This window comes from Ixodes scapularis, unplaced genomic scaffold (assembly GCF_016920785.2).
Source record: "Ixodes scapularis isolate PalLabHiFi unplaced genomic scaffold, ASM1692078v2 PGA_scaffold4__175_contigs__length_147842914, whole genome shotgun sequence".
NCBI lineage: Eukaryota > Metazoa > Arthropoda > Arachnida > Ixodida > Ixodidae > Ixodes > Ixodes scapularis.
In genome coordinates, this window is record NW_024609879.1 from 20,645,150 (window position 1) to 20,661,749 (window position 16,600).

Here is a 16,600-nt window from a genome sequence, read left to right on the forward strand (position 1 = left end):
AGGGGAAGCTCATTGCTGTTTGAGGCAAGAACGGGTGTTCTGCGCACCAGAACATACAGAGTGAAGTACCAGGAAATGGATACAGTGTGCACTGCTTGTGGAGAGGAGGACGAGACGGCTGAGCACTTGATACTCTACTGTAAAGGGCTTCACCATATGCCTACCGAAGACAACATAGATTTAATAAAGTCATTGGGTTTTAGAGACAGCGAAGGGAGAGTGGATTTCAAGACTGTAGAGATTACCAAGCAAAGATTAAGTGAATGGTGGCAGAAATCGAGAGAAAACTAGGTATTTTCTTATTCACTGATGGCAAGGGGGTTTCATAGCCTCACTTTCTTTGCACTGCGGAGTGAATATAGATTTCACATTTAAATATTCTAAGCTTAAATGGTAAAACAAAATGGCTAGGTGGCGTAAGCTACCGCCCGATCCAAAGGGCTCAGCCGTATTCATCCATCCATCCATCCATCGCGAATATCCACGCGCGGAGAGCCGGGTCAAATGATAAGAGGGAGGCGGCTGATTGGTCGGTCGGGGACAGGCTAAGAGTATTAAAGTTGAAGGGGAGGTCGCCCAACGGTCGCCTCCTCTCCAGCGCAGAGCGAACGCTGGAGAGGAGGCGACCTCCCCTTCAGCGTTCGCTCTGCTAAAGTGGAGAGAGAGCGAGCATTGCTGTCAGTTGCGCCTAATAGCATCCTCGATCATTTCCCGGCTTCCTTTCCTTTCAACACTTCTCTCTCTCTCCTCGATCATCCGCACCGGTGCGCACCGGGGCACTGAGGTGCGCCCCTTCATCTTCGATCAAGTGCACCGGTGCGCACCGTACGTCCTCGATCAACGAAGCGCACCCTCCCGGTGCGGCTTTTCGTTGCCCCAACGTGCACCAAGAAAATCGGCGGTGCGCCGGGGTGCAGTCCCATCAGGCATTGCGGCCGGGAGCGGGAATCGAGAAGATGGCGGGAGTAGCAGACGCGCAGACTGTCGAGATGGCGATCTTGCAAAAACGAACACGCCTTGCAGCTGCACTAGATGATTTCCTCGGGTCTTCTGACGGCGAGACGACGAGCTTCTCACCATCGCCGCGATTACTGGCGATTGCTGCGGTGGCAAGGAGCGCCCGAAAAGCACGAACTTCGTGGAAAGCGGCGCGAGGCGTTTCGATGACAGCGAGGTACGGTATTATCCGTATTATCTGGCGTTTCGTTTTCTTGAACCAATAATGATGGCCAACATATACATGTGGAATTGTCACCCGCTTCGTGAACCCATCGACAATCACGTCCACGATGTTTATTTCTGTGGGACCGTCAAATCCGCGAGTAAAGAAATAAAAGCAATTGACAGCAGACGGGCATCGTGCGCTGACCTACGCAAGAAAAAACGAACAAAACGCGAAGTGACGCAAGGTGGAGCTCGCCGCGGTGCACCGGCGCGGCGCAGTTTGTCCTCGACAGTGGTCCTCGATGTTGCACCGACATCGCGCTGCACGACCGAGGAGCGCTGTGCACTGTGCTGGTTTCAGGGCGATTCCGGTTTGGGCGCTGACGTTATTCCGAAACCGAAACTACAAAGTGATTTTGACAAAGCAGCCTTTTGTATTTTATTGTCAGCACACTGTATAAGCTATTCATAGAATATTAGTCGACCAACTAAACGACCTTATTAGGAAGCGCAGATGAGTACGATTGATTTTGAAATAACGTCCACTGGGTTAACAAGAGTAGCAAGGCGGAAATCCAATCCGATCCAGTTGGCTGGCTAGCGGCCAATTAATTTTTCGTACGCTGTAGCGATTCCAAAGCTTTCAGCAAGTCAGCCGCGCAGCTCTCTATGCTCTCGGTTTGTTAAAGCAAAGCAGCTCAAAGTCACACAACTGGTGAGTACGCAGGTGAGTTGGACAGCAGGCAAGCTTTCTCGGGGCGAGCTTACATTTTGTCTGGGCTCTCCCAGCAAGCTTGAGCGCGGGGCCTTCGGACGCGGGCCACAACCGACGTGTGTTTCGTTTGAAGTACAGCACGGTTAGTGCGGAGGCAAGCTGGTGGAAGTTTACCACGACAATTAACCTGAAACTAGAGCACGGAAACGAAAATTCAAGGTGGCAGAAAACGGGAGTAAAAAAAAGTGGGACAGACAACATTTCTAAACGTAGGCTGTCCTTCTATTTTCTTTTTCTCTACCGCTTTAAATTCCATTTCGCCGTGCCCCAGTCTCGGGTCAGTGACATAGTGGTGTGTTTTCCGCTTGAGCTCCGTTGTCAGAGGCTACTCAAGTCTGTCGATCGATCGCGTCGTTTTTAATTGTTTTCTTTTTTTTATCTTTCGCAATAGAGCGTTGACCGACGGCGCACCTACCCAGCATTCAAATGCCCTCTGACGCTACTACAACCGACCGTTTAACAGCCGTCCCTTAGGGAAATCCAGCATCCTTTTTGCATATTGCAGCCTAAATTATAGTCACTGACATAGCAAGAACGGCGAGAAGGCCCGTACCCCCGCACGCGTTCCAGTCCAAATGCCAAATTGCGTCGTCGAAGGCAGAGAAACTCGCGCTGGAGGCGGTACAACTCCCTCCAAACCCTTCTCACTTTGTCAGCGACTATTTGCCCCTTTTTTGTTTAGCAACAAACTTGATGGCGCCTTCTAGCGGGTGGCCCCGACACACTTCCGGTTCGTGTATAATTCCTCATTTTTTTACTCGGCAGATTTTACCATTAGAGTGAATTAACCCGTCGTTTAGTTCGGGACCGGACACGTTTGAAGGCTGTTCGCGCACTCGGGAAAGAGCGAATAGTATGCCTACTTTCTCTGTACTACTTTGTATTTATGGCCAATTATGAGTATACATAGCTCGCACCTTCGTCGCCAAAATTGCGTTCAGGAATGGCCGTTCGCCATGCTGCCTTACCAAATAGACCCTTTCCTAAATTCAGTGCCATCTGGTGGTTCGTATAGCAGTTTATGTTTTGCCTAATCAATGGCGGAAATGAAATGGTATCGGCACCGTCACTTTCGCAAGTCAACGGCACGCAAAGAATTGTTCAATGTGAGTTCTTTCTCCATCACTTTCAGTTCGATGGTGACCAAGAACCTGCAGTCGGAACAAAGCTACAACCCACACCGATGCCTCGAGAACATTCTATACACCAAAGGGCTTTAAAGCCGATTGTGTGCTGCACAGATTGACCGAATCTGAGTTATTAGAAATGAACACTTACGTAGCTCTTGTGTTCCATTCATACGTCACGTCGTACGAGCCTCCCGAACGTACAGGCCTCTCATCATCCGCTTTGGAGCATCTTCAACGTCTTCCTTTATCAGCAAGGAGGTTGTTTATCAGTCACTAGAAGGCCGCCATTGGCCTTCTAGTGACTGATAAACAATCTGTGGAACGGCACAGATGCCGTTCCACAGATGATAGTGATCAAAGTGGCCAGACTGGATTTCGGAAAGGGTCTATTGCCATCTCGCTAGTGCTGTCAAGGAGGCTCTTGTACCAAACAGTGTCAACCTAGCGTCATTCTGCTTGGCTGTGTGAGCATTGGGCTGTACGGTTGCACGTTCAAGCATCAACAGTGGCCGTCGTTATCAGCGGAACGGCGAGGCGGACATCGGAAGTTCCATTTGTGGGCCCATGTCGCTGGCGATGCTTCAGTATACACAAAGAAGCAGGAAAACATCACTTTCAAGGTCTGCACTTATTGTTTTTCTACCTTTATTATCTGTACAATCGGCACGGAATGAAACCCGAACGCCGGAACGCGTGGCCATCGAGACAGGCTGCTCCACCTGGTGGGCCCCTGAGAACTAATGAAAATGCGCCCGGGGTTTGAGGGTGCGGGTCCTGCTAAAATGTGCTCGACCTTCGCGCGGCGCGTCTGGGACTTACGCGTTTCGCCGGTAGCGCGCTGTAAGCGCCGTCACTCGGGGTGTTTTCGTGTCGCCACACTGTCTCCCCATGTCGCCCATTCGACACTGGGCGGCCGCTTAACCTGGCTATAGCTCTTTGCGATAGGTCCTGCCCAGACAGGGTGGTGAATTTATTCCGCTCCGGAATTGATACGCCTGGCATATCGGTGGTTACCGAAGAAAGTGTCAACAAGCAATTCCTCGCTTTTTAAGAATCGACTGATAACTTCGCACGAAAGCATGCGCATTGCTCATAAAAACCGAGGCATCCGCGTCAGGCTGTTGTAGTATTTTTTTTTCATAAAGAGTATGGTCATGCGAACAAACTAATTTTATTTCACGTTTATGACGTTTCACTATTTCTCAGAAACCTCGCGTGGCAAGATGTTCCGGTGACACGTCATCAAGCACTACGGGTCTTCCGTGCACGAAATGTTTCACCTTTCATTTCGCCCTTGCGATACACAAAGCGATAATGAGTGACAGCTCTGAAGAGATATCGCTGGGAATTCAATACACAAAGCGAGTGACAGTGCTTTTTGTATCGGATGTGACGGCGCTTACAGCGCGCCACCGGCAAAACGCGGAACTCCCAGACGCGACGCGCGAGGGTCGAGCTCACCTTCGTAGGACCCGCACCCTCGCACCCCGGCGCATTTTCATTAGTTCTCGGGCCCTCTAGGTGGAGCAGCCTGTATCAACGGCCACGTGTTCCGGCGTTCGGGTTTCATTCCGTGCCGATTTTACTTACTTAGCGAAAAACACCGACGTCCCGCAATGTACAACAAGAAATGGAAGTTCACAAGCTCTTGAACAACTTAAAGTTGTCGCGGCAAAACAAACATGCCCAACATATTGTGTGGTTTCTTCTTACACTTTTCTGTCGCTCTCTTGTGAATTTCTGCCTTACGCCTCGTATTGTTAATTAAATGTTTTAATATTTTTGGGGGTTATAGCCCTTCCTGCCCCCCTTGTTCAGACGCCTCCACAGTCTCGTGCAGAAACTTTGTACGCTAACCAGCGGCACGTCTCTTGAAGTCTGTCCAACGCAGACACTAAAAGTGTGTGGCCAGTGTTGAGCACTGTGTCAAGCAAGCTCTCTCAAGTATTTTTTTTTTCATTTGTGCATGGCATGTGGACGATGCAGCACTAGGCTGTGTGTTATTGATATACCATGTGCAAGGGTAACATGACGCTGCAAGAAGCAGGTTCATGGCAAGCGAGATGATGGCAATTCATTTTATTTTTCACCCAGAAATAGAACAATTGGACGTTCGTGTTCAGACATTGTGAGGTCGGTCTCTGCCTTTGAGGTACGGCAACACTGGTTTATGCTCTAAGTAGTGTTCCATGTTTTCGGATAAATTCAATAAATTCTGAAAAAGACTCGCCGCTAAAAATTTTTGTAGATTCGGATCTATCCGAAAAAATCTGAATTTCGATGGTGAAAGAAACGGTATTTTATAAATAAGCTTGGCCAGAACACAGGGTCAATGGTCCTGAGGAGAGGCCTCTCCAGTTTCCTTTCATATCCGCAGTATTGACAAAAGAAGGTTCACCGTTTATCTTGTCAAGTTTTCTTCGGGACAACTGGTCATTGTGATTCCGGGTCACGACAAAAGCCACGGTTCAAGTTTTGAGTTTGAACTTCCTAAAGGAACGTGGGGCATAGTGCTTTTATGTCAAGGAAAGCTATCATCACAGGGGGGAAGGGGCAGCTAAAGGTTCTACACACTTGTTGCCAGTTTTGTTGTGGAACAGTTAGTGATGCCGATGACAAGGGTGCAAATACCCAATCCAGCTGAAGGAATATCGTTTGGCACAGGTGAGTTTTTTTTATAAATTTAGGGCAGGTGTGTAAATCTAACTGCCCGCCTCTGAACTTTTTCTTGCTTATCTATGTCTATTTTAGTAAGCCTTGTAGGGCCATCTTCCTTTCCATCTGGGTAGAAGCTGAGGGAGAGGTAAAAGCAGAGGGTACATTGAAGCACCGGGCTCTGCTTGGAACGATCAGTGGGCATCGGCATTTGAACGTGTTCGGATGCCGATGAATAGAGACAAGGGCAGCTAGCTTTGTGTCTACCCACCGATCATTCCAACCAGAGCGCGGCATTCGACGCCCCCTGAAGCTCTCATCTCCTCCTCCCTCAATTTCTACCTGCATAGACCCTCTACACAAAATGAAACAAAAAAACTATAATGTCCATGTTTGGGGGATCGCTTCCATTTAGCCCAACCCCAAAACTAATGCGCCCTCCAAATGCTTCCGTGTCTAAGGTGCGCCGTGAGTCCACGTCCAAAATATGCCACAGCCGTTACTAGGTGGCGGACATGGGTATTTGTAGTGGGTCCAGCGTCTCGAAAAAAGATGCGGTAAATGACAAATTTTGGGCCTTGAGACGATGCCCCCTTTGGTGGTCGAGTCGGCTCTTCTGTGCAAAAATTCTTTCTGCTGTGTCCTTACTAAAGCAAATGGGATGGCGTCATATATCTTGGCCAAGTCTGCACATCTGATTCTGTCTGCAGAACTCGAGCTGGCTGGTTCTGTCTTTTACTGTCACCATGTCGAGGAAGTGGTTGTGCAATAGACTCGTCGCTCTTCTCTATGTCTGCCTGTCTTTGCTAGAAAGTGCAGGGTGCTTAACCCATCTTTCAGTGGAAGTGTTACCGCAATGATGCTTAAATAGTGGGCCAGATGGTGACTGTTCATAATTGGACTTAACGTTCGTCTTGCTGTTTTACTTGCAGTCTGTTATTTTTGGTTTGCCTCCCATTTGTAGTGTCACTCTGGGAACTCCATATATCATTCTATATTCAATGATCCCGGCAGAGGTGCGGCAGCGTAATTACAAGTCGTGCGTGTAGGGGTGTGCGAATATTCATATTCAAATCGAATAATGATTGTTCGAATAACTCTATTCAATCTTTGATTTCCTACTGTTCTAGCTTTTAAGTAATTCAATTCATTGAATATGAGTGTTGCTTAAAAAATTATGGTTTATCCAGGAACACTGTTCATATGGTGAAATAGTCTTCACAGGCATCTGTTGGATCTAAATCAAGCCTGCATTCCAAAGCCTTGACAAACAAACCATTCTGACAGAGAGGAGTCGTTTCTTGTGTTCCTCGAAGGAAGCAGCCATGCTCCCAGCTTTTAGGATGCGCTCTCCAGAAACCCGTAAACAACACCATTTTAGCTTTGTGCACCATAAACATATTCTCGGTTGTAACGTTTATAGTAGAAATTATTATTAAAATACAAATAGTATGCGATAATTGAACCGACCTCTTGTGCTAACTCCTCTTTCCATGCGGCATTGAGCGAGTTACCAGTGTGGGGCTAGGTGTCTCGAGGCATAGCTCGATTCAAACTGCTCAGCCATATCCACTGATTCATCCAGCACGCTGCATATCCATATGTGCATGGGTGGACTGGGGGCCACATCATTCAGCTTTGTTGTTAAGTGGGGATATTATCACCATTTTTATTTGGGCTTGCCTTCCTTCGTTCCACGTGCCCTGCAGGAGAATAAATGCGTAAGATTTCTAACCCATACAACTTTTTTTAACAATCTTGCAAATACAAGTTTTAGTATTCGTATTCAATTCATCATTCAACTTGTGGCCACTATTCAGCACTATTCTATTAAATTTGATTCAAGTTTAAATATTGTGGCGACAAAGTGGCACGCTCGTGGCAGCGCATGTTTGGCAGAGATGGAGCTCGTGTTTTGCTATCTACCTTTCTGTGATCTCGAAAACTATTAGTAACTCTGTTTGCTTATTCTAGAGCTAAAACACCTCCACAATATCACTATTTGCACGCCTCTAACTTCATGCCATTGCATCATTAGATGACAAGCAAACTTGATATTACTAGATAGCAAGTGAAATGATGGACATGTTCACACGAATTTAACGTAGAAAGCCTATAGTTCGCATGGAATGGGAAGTTTTATGAACAAACCCAACATAAATATGCACTGCCTCAGTAACTAGTGTTTATGAATCAATGTAAATTGCAAGTCGGCACTCATTTGTGTTGTATCCCTTGTGGGCAGTTTTGAGAGAAATTCTATGTTGTGTCTATTATGTTGCAGTGTGCACTCGCGTGCACTCATGTGATCCCTCAAAATCAGTTGTGAGTACTTGCAATGTGCATTCCTTATTCCCAATCCCCATTGCATCTGTCCCATTTAAAGGGGCAGTGCCATGATTTTGGCCCTCCCATAAATATCACTTAAAACAAAGTCCCTGATGCTTATGACCTCTAAGTAGGGTTCTCTGTTTTCGAATAAATCCTATAAACTTCAAAAACACTCGCCAGTAAACTTTTCAGCTATCCATATTTATTAAAACAAACTCAGAATTTCAAGGTTACGATGGCAAAATAAAAAAACGGAAGACTGAATTTTACAAATAAGGTTTGTCAGAGTGTCAGTGGGCCCTTAAAAAAACCAATTCAGTTTTTTTTTTTTTTTTTTTTTTTTTTTTTTATTATTTGGATTATTGACAACAGGTAGTATCCCGTTTATCTTGTTGATGTTCGTTCAGAACACTGGGCCAACACTTATGGGCAGCGACAAAAACCACTGTTCCGCTTTCCAGTTTGAACCATACTATTCATGCTTTTTAGAGGGAGGAGCTACGAGTTGTGTTTTTATAACAGTGAATGATGTGAACCTGTACATTTCATAAGATGGGAAGGGAAGCTGAAGGTTTTATGCACCCAGGGGTTTGTCTCTTTCAAAGTACCAATATTTATTGAATAACACATATTTTCAAGATTTGTCGTGGGACAGTTAGTAGTGCCAATAGCAATGGTGTCAATGTCACATGCAGCTGCAAAAATATCTTTGGATACTAATGATAGTTTGTGAATTATGTGTTTATTTTTGTCCAGACATTTTTATTTTTACTTTGAAAAAAAAAAAAAAAAGAACAAAGTAAAATTAAAGTCAGAATTTTGGAGAATCGGGGTTCTATCAAAAATAAACACTGATAAACCCTGCATTTCTAATCAAAAACAAACTCTGAAAGACAACCTCCAAATTTCACGAAAAATAAACTCAGAAAACACAAAATTCTACCTATAGACCGACATGCGGGCTTGACGTCGCGGAGCTGCGGTGGCGCTGCGATCGCGCCGGAGCCGGCTGGTGTGTGCAAAAGGGCGCACGTTTCGCATGGGCGTCGTAGCATTTCAGCATGCCACGAAGCTGTTTTGCCGTTAATTGCACCGAAATGTACAAGAAAAGTAGCGGAGTGAGTTTCCACAAGTTCCCGGCAGACTCTGAAAGGCATATATAGAAAATATCCGTGGTCGAAAAGAATGGTCGCCTTGGGCGAACGACCGTTTGTGCAGCAGCACTTTCTTGAAGGCAAGTGTGGCTTCCATTTCAATTTCCGTCCTGAGGCTTGCTTATGTGCAGGGAAACCGTCGCCTGATCAAGACCACCCGGATTTTGTTCCCACTGTGTTCGTGCACAAAGCACCGGCCAAGCGCTTTTCGCTCCACCCGCCGTGCTACCCAGCAAAAGGGGATCGGCGACAGAACGGCAGTGTTGTAGGCATTACCGAAAAAAAGTAACGAAATACGTTACTCATTACTTGCAAATAAAAGGTATGCGTTACCGAGCTACCTTACCTAAAAATAAAAGGAACGCGTTACCGCTACCAGTAAATAGTAACACACATTGCTTCTGCGTTACTTTTTAAATTATGATTTAATATGTTTTAAGGCTTTGATGATACAGATAAGCATAAGCTCATATATCAAGAAATATTATGTTCATGCAGAAATTGAACATAATTACTTTATCTACTTTTACGGTTTCACCTAAATACTCACGAGAAAAAACGCAAAGAAAAACATGGGTTGACGCCTAAAAACACAAAAAAATTAAAGTGTAATTCCTTTAAGACTTGGGAAGTAGTAACGAGTAACGTAAGTATGTTACCCGCTACTGTTTCGAAACAGTAACGAGTAGGTTACTACTTTAATGAAAAAAGTAATGCGTTCCTGGTAACGCCGTTACTTGTAAGGTGTTAACGCCAAGACTGCAGAATGGACAAAGCGTTACCGCTTGTCCTGCCTTGTGGTCGTGAGGGTAGGAAAAATATCATACCTTGACTTCAAGACGCTGTGTGTATTTAATCAATTATTGAATACACTTCCGTTGACCCACAGTATGCTGATCCCGCCGGCAGTACGGAAACCGACTCAAAGCAATCGTAGGCCTCGAGAGACTTGTACGCCTGCACCGTGCCGGCCGTGAACTGGCTTGGCGAAAACTAAATAAACAACACCGTGAGCCGTCGATTCGGTGGCAGCAACTTCACGTCGGAAGTCTAGCAGGCCTTGTTTACGGCGTACGGATCCTCGAAGGCAATGCCGTCCACGCACAGTTTGTTTCGATACCGTTGCCGTTCAGGCTCGGGCAGCGAGCTCAAATAGTCGGGCATAGCATACAACATACGTTGTCAGGAAATACGACACACAAATAAAGCTAGAAGTGTCCCTACAACGTTAAAAACGAGCGCACAGCACACAACGCAATGGCGAAAACACAAAGAGCCAGTCCGCTTTGGCCCACATAGCTACTGCGCATGCGCGGCCTTCCGGCCGTGTTGGCAAACAGTCGCTCCGCGTGTCGGTCTATAAACACACACATTAGTTCTTTTCGCTTGTTTTATAGTAGTTACAAAACAAAAACAAAAAAAATGGAAGAAAAACGAGCACAGTGTTTTTTTCCGCAGCTCGCAGCCAGAACAAGCGGCCATGTGATCTGGAGCCGATTATATTCCACCATTGTTTATCATATCCACGTGCTGGAGTTGGAAATGCACAGGACAGGAACAGAGTTTCAGACATTGTTAAGATTTGGCTATTGTCGTCATTGCAGCAACTGGACACAAGCCAATACCTGAATGGTTGTCAAGCTATTGATTATTGTGAGCCCAAATCAAGTGTCCATGCAATGCTCATGTCCAGTCTATGAACCGCATTCAATTATCACTGGGGGACTATGCCAATGCTCCAACCTCCAAATTACGTCTTCAAATTTCTCGAAGAGATTGAGAGAAAACGCTCACTTTTATTCTTGAAATTACATTGCAACAAAGAGGTTTCTTGGTCAATGGCATTGTATGCAACTACTTGGGTCCCACTAGTGCCAGTAAGCTCATGTAAGGTAAAAGACTTCTAAGGTGAGCCAAAGCTGGCTCAGAGATTGTCTTACCTTAAATAATTTTTGTTTAAAACCATATCTGTTTTTACTGTTATGTTTTATAAACTGGTGGCATAGGATACTGGCCCTTGGAATGAGTTATGCTATGATAAAGCTCGTTAGGTATACAGAGGGACCCAAAAGAAACCGGAATTTATTTTTACAGATTCAAATTTTAGTCACCTTCAAAGTTCTCTCTGCCTAATGCAATACACTTGTCGAGGCATTTCTTTCAATGCTCTAAACAGCCTCTAAACTCATCAATTTTTATGTTTTTCAGTGTTTCTTATTTTTGTTGCACATCTTCCACATTGGCAAACCATTTCACTTTCAGAACTTTTGTGATTTGGAGAAACAAATAAAAGTCACTTGGGACAAGGTCAGGTGAATAGGGAGGGTGAGGTATGGGGTTCATGCCATTTTGGTTGAAAATTGCTAAACCCTTGCGGTGTGGGCAGGCGCCTTATGGTAAACGAACTGGAATTCCCTTCCTAAATCCATAGTACGTGAATCTAACCCAAAGACGTTCCGTGAACTATGCAAGGCACACCCGAAAAGCGTTGATCCTTAACATGTTAATCTGTTAATTACTTTTTCTACATGTTATGTTCTGATATCTGTCTTATTAGTTTGTAGTTTTTTGTTTTCTTTGCGTTTTCCTATTATTTACCTTGTCGTCACTCATTTGCCATCTGTATATGTCATTTGATCCCCCCTCATGTAATGCATTTCTTCTGAAATGCCTTTGAGGTACAATAAACTGAACTGAACCAGTCTCCTGTTTGCCAGAACTCGATTTGTCATTTTGCCTACACGAGATAACAGCAGTTTCTGACCAAAACGGTATGACCACTGTACCCCACCATCCCTATTTACCCAAATTTGCCACGCGTGACTTTTTTGTTTTTCTGGATGAGAAGGTTCTTAAAGGGAAACAGTTTGCCATTGTGGAAAGAGGTAAAGCAAGAAACGGCAGAAGCACTGAAAGTCATCAACATTGACGAGTTTAAAGGTTGACGATTATGAGAAATTCTTGACAAGTGATTATAATGCAATTAAATGCAAAAGTGCAGGCGAGCTGGACAAGAATGACCTAGCTGTGCTTGGAGATTTGTGTTTGTCCTTTGTCTCTCTTGTTCCCCTTCTCCAGGGATTATTTTCGTCATTCTTGGCAGGTGTTTGCATCAAGCAGATAGTACTTTGAAAAATGAATGTGTAAAAATAAATACTTGATTTTGTAAAAATGAATTTCGGTATCTCTTGGGTCTACTCTCGTATAATGTGCCGTGCTTGGAAGCTGCATTGAGCCACTATAAGGGGAAAGGTAACAGAGAGATTCTTCATTGTCCATCCATGGGCATTATGGGAGTGCTTTACTCAAATTTACAATATGCAGTTGTTTACTACACGAGCTCATATACCAATGTAAAACAAAATGCAAGATTTTGTACTAAGCTGAAAAAAATGCCTGTGTCTATTTTCCTGCTGAATCACTGCAATAAAACATTTCATTCTAAAAATACAATATGCATTATGACACTATGATGTTTCATATGCTAACTAATGCCCAGCACTTATTCTTTTGGGGCTGAGGAATTCCGAATAAAGTTATTGTTATTCATACGATTTACTTTAACAACTCGCGTGTTAGCATCTCAATAATTGGACTTTTACTGTCAATATCTAAGGTAGGCTGTTTTCTGGGGTTGCACATTGAAATCAAGGCAGCTACTCTAAACTGAGGGCAATGTCACTCTCTTGACCCGATTTCATGCGTCTTCCCAACAGGTCTACTCAAGACAGTGTCAAGCGGAAGAGCTTCGAATGAAAGGACAAGAACGAGCTCTTTTTGCGAGAAAACCGATTGGATAGAGGCACTGAATAATGTCATGCATGTGTTGTTTCCACATCCTGTTTATACTTTTGAGGGATGTGCACCTCATGCCTCTCTTGTATATCCATCTACTGACTGATAGGAATATGTAATGTGCATTACCTCCATCAAAAACTAAGCATATATTACTTTTTTTTAGGAATACATTCTAAACATTGTGTGATGGTGTGCTTGTTTATGCATATAGGTTTCCTTTGGCTCTGGTGTTCTTGAGGTAGTCTTATAAATGTGCAGGTCACAGATTTGTTTATTTATTGTGGGTGAGCAGTGCTACCCTTTCTCTTGTCTTCCCCCTTTCAGCTCGGTGCAGCTTTTGTTCTGCGTGTTGCAATACCACTAAAAAATGATGTATCTTCCCAACAGACTTTGTAGGCTTCTACGATGAGAGGGAAAGCTTGAACCATCAGGACAGCGAGAGTCAACTCTCCTTCCAAGACTGGTGGACAAGGCGGCCATGGGCGAGGCAAGCGCGACAAAGGGACAAATACCAGTGCCGCTTTTGTCCTTACACTGCGCGGCAAAAAGGTTGCATCACCATTCACGAAAGAATGCACACAAAGGAGAAACCCTACAGCTGCCTAATCTGTCACAAAACGTTTGCACGGAAGGGTCAGCTGGACTGCCATAAAAGAGTGCACACGGGTGAAAAACCGTTCCGGTGCCAGATCTGTCACCGGCAGTTTTCGGAACGGCGCCGCTTGGTGCGTCACATGAGGATCCACACGGGGGAGAGGCCGTATAGATGCCAGTTTTGCCAGCAGGCGTTTGCTCAGAGCACCCACCTGTTGGCTCACGAAAAGATACACACGGGTGAAAGGCCATTCAAGTGCACCACGTGCGGGAAAACATACAAATTGAAGCACAGCTTGAAGCTTCACGAGAGGACCCACACGGGAGAGCAGTCGTACAGGTGCGAAAGCTGTGGAAAGGCATTCTCGCTGAACCGATATTTAACTGAGCATCGGAAAAGGCGCCACATGTGATGGATACTCATCACATGTGGCTTTTCTGATTCTGTGGTCAATTGAATTTAAGAAAATAAATGCAGGTAAAGGACAATTGAATTTAATTCCATTGACCAGATATTGCTCATATATAAATTATTGAATTTGTATTAATCAAATCAGTAAGCCGCACTTTCTTGTCGCCAGGTATTTCAGCACACTGACAACACTGCTTTGGTTCTTGTAAGGAAGGATGAATTTGATGCTATGCTTTGTGGCAGGTTTAAAAAAGCAGGACGATCTCCTCCCGTAAAGCCCTCCACTTCAGCAGAGCAAACATGGAAGGGAGGTGAGTCAACATCACCTCAATAATGCCGTAGCGCAGATAGAGATATCATCAGCGAAGGCCAATGCTGATCACTGATTGGACATGACGATTGCATCAATGTTCGTCTCAAACTTGACTCGAAGCCGAGCGCTGACGCACCACTCGTTTCCAATCTGTTCGGCGTTGGCCTTCGCTGGTGACTCTGGAATGTCAGAATCATGGCCTTGTGTTCTAGGCGTTGTTGGGCGAGTGGATTTGTCTCCCTCTCTCACTTCCTGTCCGGCATTTGCTTGGTAGAGTGGGAGTCTGTGCAGGAGGAGTTTATTTTGCGTTTCTTAATTTGCAACAGTGCATAGATTTTCATTCCAGATATGGACTAGTGGCATCATTCAAAAACAGGCATATGTTTATTGACATCAGTAAAACAATTACTGTGGTTCCATAATCACAAGTTGTTAAAACTTATTGTGCCATTAGCCTTAAGGCCCGTTCACACTCTTGCGACCTCTTAAAACTGGGTTCCTTAAAACCTTTTACAAGAAGAGGACACACTGGCACCATCTATTGGGTAGGAGTGTAAACTTGGCGGTCCGGCATATTTTCTGTTTCTCTTGTGCATTATCCTTTCTTGGCTCGAAAAACTTTTGTCAACGTTACAAACGAGCCTTTCTTATAAGTATTGCGCACATTTGACCTCGGAAATCCCGCAAAACCTTCGCTCTTGTGAAATGCAGTGCCAGGGTCACCGCATAGATGGCGCCAGCGTGCCAGTGTGTTCTCGAAATTTTAAGAGGTTTTAACAAGTCTCGTCTCTCTCGGGCGTACTCGGTTGCAAGAGTGTGAACAGGCCTTTACATGTGTCCAACTGCAAAAACCAAGAGTTCTCCACAAAAGTATGGGTCTGGCAACAGAAGTAATAAAACAAACTCCGGACAAGGGACAACATTGTCCCTCGTCCGGAGTTTGTTTTATTCTTTCTGTTGCCAGTCATTGTTACCAACATGCTCTTCACTTAATGGGTATGAGTCGTCAGTAAAATATCTGGGTATGTTTTATATTTTTTATGATGTATCCTGAAGCGCACACATCGATTGCCGGGCCAAGTGCCTTCGAGCAGTGTCCACCTATCTGGATTGCAGCTGACACTCAACTGAAATGGCTTTGAGATTTAAAGTGTGCGAGGTACTTGAATTATTCAAAAAAGCAAACCAGCTGAAAAAGGAAGGAAGGAAAAACAAAAGACAAAAGAAAAAAAGTATAAGAACTAGTAGAAGAGCAGGATGATTTATTAAAATGGTCCTCCAGCAGTTGGTTGTCTTCTCTGTTTCTCCCTCCTTGGTTCCACCTGTGATTTACGAGACAACTTGAAATGCAGCATATGGAGCGATATTGGGTCATTTAGAAACTAGTTTAAAAATCGTCATTATAAATTTTTTTGCATTAAAGATTGGACGGTTTGCTCTACCGAAATATTTACCAATGTTAACAGGCAAACTTTTTCAACTGCAGTCACTTGGAGCTTGTAAAAGAGAGCTTGGTGTATCGACTATGATACCTGAATTGTTGTACGGGCTGTATGAAAAGCTGCATATTTTCTTTTTTGCTTTCCTTTTTTATGTGGATATTTGTAATATAAAAAAAGAATTATAACTAGTATTTCTGCTGTTGGGCCTCACATACAAGCACTTTTGTGGGCCTGTGTAAGATTATGAATTTTTTGTTGTGCAATAAAAACAACGACCTTAGTGTCATTACCAGTGGAAAAGATGTGTAGAATGTACTCATTTATATCCAGTGCTGTTCTCAAAACTTTTCATGTACACCAACACGGTGTTTTGTTGGCAGTGTCCTTTGCAATGTTTCGTAGGCTAGCCCTTCATAAAAACAAACTGTTTGTCCAAATATTTATTTTCAAGGTACCCCTGCAAAATATTGACAAATGATAAAAGAGGCTGCCATGTAATATCTGTTGACAAGTACACGAATAAAAGAGAATGCCAATTTCTTTGTTTTTCGTTTACAAAAAAAAAAAGTTTTTTCATTTGGCTTTTGAAAAGTAAATGCTAGTCCGGATATGTGAGTAATATGAACAGTAGGGTGCCTTTTGTAACTCTGAATTGTTTAGGAATACATTGTTTCACTCGCATAAGACATTTTTCATCTATAATTATGCTATGTGAACGAATCAAGCGAGATAAGGTTTCACGGAAGAGATGGTTGTTTAAGCGAAAACCAATTTTCAATCATATCCTGGATTGATGCTAAACCGCTTTGTGGTTTACTATGTAACTTTGAGC

General features: G+C 44.2%; 1 protein-coding gene across 1 annotated transcript; it reads left to right on the forward strand.

Moving 5' to 3' along the window:
* Positions 1 to 1,851: 1,851 nt before the first annotated feature.
* Positions 1,852 to 16,304, forward strand: LOC120846016 (gastrula zinc finger protein XlCGF49.1-like; the record flags this gene model as incomplete). The annotated part of the gene is made up of 2 exons (XM_040217614.2): positions 1,852 to 1,879; positions 13,395 to 16,304. Coding segments are annotated over 2 exons (648 nt in total), but the record flags the coding sequence as incomplete, so codon positions are not given.
* Between the last annotated feature and the right edge of the window lie 296 nt (positions 16,305 to 16,600).